We start from the raw sequence: 6,363 nt of genomic DNA on the forward strand, positions 1-6,363 counted from the left end.
AACGAAGGTGCCTTTCCTAACACAAACTATGGTGGCGGGATAAGGCTGACGTCATATTGAATGTCCACTGGATATGAACCGTCTTTTTGTTGTTGTTGAAAATACCGGATATGCATCGTTGAATTGAATCATTCCGTTTCGTTTCTCTGCAATTGCTTTGCGGTGGCTTTCGTTAACCGACCGGCGCAACCACCTCAAAGTCTCTGACTTCTCTTTCTCTTTCTCTCGCCCTTTCTCTCTCTCTCTCTCTCACGGAACACAGCTGAGCTGAAAACCTGAAAGCAGCAGCTCCACCTCCAGGCTTCCAATGGCTTCCATCAACCCCTATTGCTCCTCAACGGCTCTTTCCCCTTCTCCGTAAGCCTCTCTCTCTCTTCGTAATTTGATTTGAATAATTACAGTGATCTGAAATGTGAATCCTGAAATTGATGAAGATTATGGAGGTTTTTCGTGTTTCAGAATAGGGGCATTGTATGTAATGTCTGTTTAATGTTCAAATCTTCATATGGGAGAGATGAATTGACATTACACTGATCAAGGTGCTTAATGGAAATTGGAAATTCATTGTTTAGTTCAGAAATTCTTAGTTTTGTAACCCTGAATTGGGATTTAGAATTTAGGGAAATATTAAAACCCCACTATTATGAACATTTTTTTATCCATGCACCCCCTAAAATTTTCCATTTATCTTTCGGTCCCAGATTTGAAATCTGGGCGCTCAAGTGTTGATTAGCGGCCTAATAAAATGCGTAGGTACGTAGAGAAGGTCGTGTGGAATAACTTTTGTAATTGGGCCAACTGGTTAATTTGAGTCGAAACGCTGAAAAACTAGCTGTCAGTGAAGATTTCTGGAGTGTAATTAGAATAGCAAGTATGATAATGAAGGTAAACTATAAAAAAGACAAGTGTCTGAGTTCGGGATGGATAAGAAAGATCTATTTTCTAGAGGGTAAAAGAATAGAAATATATGAAAGTGAGGGTAAACTATACTTACCCCTCAACGATTTTGGTTAAGAACTATGGGTTTTATGACCTAATTAATAAATTTATATGTGATTTAAGGTTAGCAGGTAAACACGGTTTATCAAAAATGCTGTTTGCACAATTGAGAAACTCTTCTCCTATGCTAGGTTCGTTCTGAAATTGTAGACCCTTCCCCCTTGGTTTATGTATACATGTCTAATTAATTTTATCTTCAGAGGGCACACTATTCTATATCCTGGGACTTCGCTTGCAGCAAATGGGCGATTATCCGGTTTTGTCACACCGAGTGTATCATGGAAATTGTTCTTTCATTCCAAGGGATCAATTAAGGCAAGAGCTTTGCTGGGAGAAGATGGTCTCCTGTCTTACCCAAATGGCAACCCAACTGGGAGTGAAATACAACCTGATGCATTAGGTTTCGGAACAGTTTCAGCAGAAACAACCCCAACGTTTAGTGGGTTCTCTTCTGAAAATGATGAAGGTGATCTAGATCACCCTATACATGGATTTTCTTCCATTCCAGAGGCCATTGAAGATATACGTCAAGGCAAGGTTGGCCATTTTCGCATTTATTTCTGTTGGAAAATTAAGGAATAAATTTACTCTTTTTTTTTCTTGTGCTTAATTTTTCTGGAGGTGGATAATATAGCAGATCATTAATTCGAGAAAATATTGCAGATGGTTATCGTTGTAGATGATGAAGATAGAGAAAATGAGGGAGATCTTATAATGGCAGCTTCCTTGGCAACACCAGAAGCTATGGCATTTATTGTCAAGCACGGAACTGGGATTGTTTGTGTGAGCATGAAAGGAGAAGACTTGGAGAGGTTGCAACTTCCACTTATGGTGACACAGAATGAAGAAAAACTTTGTACGGCATTCACTGTCTCAGTGGTATGTAGTTAAACTTTCCATTAAATTAAACCCAATTATGCATATTGAGATGTGCGATTAGGAGAGGAACAATGACCTTATCAGGATCACAGGTTTCTTGTTCCATGTATTTTACAATTCTGGTCAGTAACTGCATCCGAGGTTGTTGGATCTCTCAATGGCTGGGGAAAGAGTGAAAAGGATATTGTATATACGTAGCTGGATTTTGACTCAATATTTTTTAGGGACAGTGGAGCTGACTAGAATTGGTATTGCCAACCTTGTCTTTGTCTTAGGATTGGGTAGTAAAAGTGTAAACTATTACTTTATTGATTATATACCTGTTTTGTGAATTATATTAACTCTTATGTAGATGACCCCAATGTATTGGACTCCATAGGATGCAAAACGTGGTACGACAACTGGTGTTTCTGCTCGTGATAGAGCTGCAACAGTCTTGGCTCTTGCATCAAGAGATTCAACACCTGAAGATTTCAACCGCCCAGGACATATCTTTCCCCTAAAGTACAGAGAGGGAGGAGTTCTAAAAAGAGCCGGTCACACTGAAGCTTCAGTTGATCTTGCTATGTTGGCTGGGCTGGATCCAGTAGCAGTTTTATGTGAAATTGTGGATGATGACGGTTCTATGGCTAGGTTACCAAAGCTTCTTGAATTTGCAAGGGCAGAAAACTTGAAAATTGTTTCCATTGCTGATTTGATAAGGTACTCTGAATGATTGTGTCTGGACATTATGAGTTCAAAGTGTACTAGCTGTAGTTACCAAATAAATCCTTAATACTTGACTAGTTCAAAGATGACTACACACAACTGTTTCATTAACTGAATAAAGGTTATTACATATTTTTTTGGGTCATTCTGCAATCCTCAAGTTAGCATCTATGAGTGAGTGAAGAATGTTTATTTGACAGCTTATATATACTTTAAATAATTATAACTTCTATTTCTTTCATTCAGCTAAGAATGGTTTAAGGGCTGTCCAAAAACCTTGCCCTCTTTTCTTTCCTTTTCTTCAAAAGGCTAACTTTTTTGTGAAGTAATGAATTAATGTTATTGTTACTTCTTGGTATACTTCTGTTAGGACAAGTAAATATTAAATGTTGATTTTTGTCATGTTCTTCAGATTTAGTGTAAGAAATTCGAATTACGATGTCTGTGAATTGTAACTTTCAGATATAGAAGGAAAAGAGATAAGTTGGTGGAGAGGGCTGGAGTTGCACGCATACCCACAATGTGGGGGCCATTTGAAGCCTACTGTTATAAATCATTGCTCGATGGGATTGAGCACATTGCTATGGTTAAAGTAAGCAAATCATTGACATAGAGTATTCTCCCCTTAAAACTATCTAACCTTCATTATCCGACACCCGTCATAAATAGCCGTTGGTTGGAATTCTTCCCTTAGTGGATTGTTTTGCCATCTTTGTTCTGTAGAATTCTCCTGGTGTTAGCATTCTACTTTGTGGGTGTTTGGTTGACTTAGTTACCTGCGATTATTTTTGTAGATATTATTTTTGCTCACTTCTTAGAGCTCATTTTTTTAGTATATATACCAGATGTTGTGTACTTGATTTCTTAGGATGAATTTATGGAATCACTTATTTGGGAGTCCTCAGATATGAATCTAGCAAGAAAACTTCAGAAAAATGACAGAGATGACATGAAAGGCCCTTGAGATGATATATCGATTATCGACAAGTGGCTCTAGGATAATACCCCTAAACGTGAAAAGTTTATATCAATTAATCATGAGGCTTGCACCTCATGCTTTTAAGTCTTTGCTTCATATTATTGGCAGTGTCTTGTCATGAACAGTCATCCGTTGTGAGCAAATGAACTTGAGATATTACAACTGTTCAATGATCAAAGTTTTTTATGCTACAAGGAATCATTTGTTGTCATGTAATTATCTTTATTCAACTAGCTTATAGATACCTGTTATAGTTTTCTTTATTGACAGCTCCTGGAACCCTTCAGGGATATTATCTTTATCCAATGAAGGATCTGCCAGAAGGGTTGAAACTTGAAAGCTAAGTTAGAGGAAGGTAATCTTAGGTTATATTTTTCTATGGGAGATTGCACTTACGTCTTCCTGCTCAAGACTCCACAGTTTTCTAGCTGGATGTGCAATTGTCTATCCTCCACCATCTACCACCTAATTATGTTTAGCTTGTTTCTGTATCCTAAGTTTCTTTTCAGACTATTTGATGATGGATTTAAGAATATAGTTTTTATTTATTGAGGGATAAGGAAGAGCTTTGAAATTATGTTTATTTTATTTAATGTTTTATTTTGTGGAATTAGAATTGTGGGTAGCTGTTTATCTACCTGTTTTTCTAATAGTTTAGGGTTTTATTTATCATGTTATCTCAATACTTTATGAGGACATGTAAGGTACTTTGTTTTCATGGGATTGCCTTCACTGAAAGCCCTCATTGTAATAGGATTTCAGACTTTGGCATATTGGTGTGATAATAAAGAAACAGGTTGTCATACCCCCTAATTGCCTCTCATTATCCTTCTGTTCAACATCTTTCCCATCTTCTTTTCTCTCCTTTCTACTGCATCAATTTCTCTCCCTTCCTACATAAATTCATATCACAACAATTTTTGTCCTACTATCTTTCCATAGCGTGGTTGTATTCTGTATCACAATTTCATATAACTAGTTGGGAGATACACTAAATTGTGAGGGTTGGATGAAAAGTAAAACAATATTCTTTGGTTGATCAATGTTTATTCCTGTAAGTAACTATTTGCAGGATTTTAAAATGTACAGGGTGAAATTGCTGACGGGCAAGAAATACTTGTGAGGGTACACTCTGAGTGCCTCACTGGTGACATATTTGGGTCAGCCAGATGTGACTGTGGAAACCAGCTTGCACTTGCAATGAAGCAAATTGAAGCAGCTGGTAGGGGTGTTTTGGTGTATCTCCGTGGACATGAAGGTAGAGGAATTGGTTTGGGTCACAAGCTCCGAGCTTATACACTGCAGGATGCTGGGCGTGACACTGTTGAAGCCAATGAGGAGCTGGGATTACCTGTTGATTCTCGCGAGTATGGCATAGGTGCACAGGTACTGGTTTCTTAGCAGTAAATCATATCATCTGTGTCATCATTTTCAGCATTGCATATCTTTTCTTGTAGATGTATTGACATATTGTTAAAATTGTTGCTTACATGAGCCTTTCATTCACTAGAAAATTGTCCCTTTCTTGGCTGACCGGATTGCAGAATTGATTCGATCCCATTGTAATAAATTTTGCTAGTTGTTGGGGATCTACAAAGGATCGGGATTCATTTATGGACAATGGATTTAATTGCCTTATATAGTGTCTAGAACATTAAATCTATAATTACTTTGATTTAGATGTGAATCCATAAAATACTGTGTAGTTTTTTCATCACATTCTAGTTCCTTTCTCATCACCATGTTGGAAACGTTTTGGCGTCGGGGCTGGGAATCTTCTGCTTCAGGTCTTTTGAGTTGGTTACTGTTATCAAATTGTTATTTGAATTACTTTCTTGTGACTATATGTTGATATTTATAATTGTTACACTAATGCTTTTAAGGCAGATTTGCATATAGATTTTCCTAGGCTTGTTTCTTGAAACAATCTCCCATAGTGTAAGGTGGATTGTCTTGATATCTAAATTCATGACTAAATTCTTTCGCAGATACTACGAGATCTAGGTGTTCGAACAATGAAGCTGATGACGAACAATCCTGCAAAATATATTGGTCTCAAGGGTTATGGTTTGGCCATTGCTGGCAGAGTCCCATTGTTGGCACCAATAACTATGGAGAACCAGAAATACTTGGAGACTAAACGGGCAAAAATGGGGCACATCTACGGTTCAAAAAGTAATGGTCATGTAAACGGCACAATCGATGAAAGTAGTTCGAAAATTGACAACGAATCTAATGGTGTCCCCGGGACGTGAAAAAAATGTCGGTTTCAGCTCCTCAACCGGGGATTCAGGTGGGTAGCTGATTCTCTGATGCTGAGATAATATTCATGGCTATCACATTCTTTCCTACGTTGTTATTTCTCTCGTCAAGATCACGGGAGAAACTTACATGCATTCTGTTGTATGCGACATCTCTCGCATTGGTAACATCAACGTGAGTGGATTTTTTGTTGTTGACATGTTGCAACTTTCGTCGTTGCCACACCTTATTAATGTGTTTTTATTTCCAAATACAAATAGAAGCATCAAGTTGAATGTTTATTATTAAAGTTTTGTCGGACTTGATCGTATATGAAATGTTTGTTATTCACCCCTTAAATGGTCATACAGAGAGTTTTTAATAATTTCCTAGTAACTGCTAATGGTAGGTAGTGCTTTCTTCTTTTGTTCATTGTGTTCCGAGCCCAAGCTCTCTCTCTTCTCCATATAGTTTAGATGAATTTACATTTGCCAAAATTGATCTCCATCGTCTCTTAATCTTATTGCTTTGCTACATCTAGCATAGCATGATTCTCA

The 6,363-nt window shown here is 37.5% G+C and overlaps 1 protein-coding gene across 1 annotated transcript; it reads left to right on the forward strand.

The window, feature by feature from the left end:
• Positions 1 to 260: 260 nt before the first annotated feature.
• On the forward strand, positions 261 to 6,139 carry LOC103437501 (bifunctional riboflavin biosynthesis protein RIBA 1, chloroplastic-like; the record flags this gene model as incomplete). The annotated part of the gene is given in 8 exon segments (NM_001294058.1): positions 261 to 357; positions 1,200 to 1,536; positions 1,663 to 1,878; positions 2,258 to 2,580; positions 3,049 to 3,178; positions 4,655 to 4,951; positions 5,554 to 5,870; positions 6,098 to 6,139. Coding segments are annotated over 7 exon segments (1,620 nt in total). The 5' UTR covers positions 261 to 307.
• Between the last annotated feature and the right edge of the window lie 224 nt (positions 6,140 to 6,363).

This window comes from Malus domestica, chromosome 01, assembly GCF_042453785.1.
Source record: "Malus domestica chromosome 01, GDT2T_hap1".
Taxonomy (NCBI): Eukaryota; Viridiplantae; Streptophyta; class Magnoliopsida; order Rosales; family Rosaceae; genus Malus; species Malus domestica.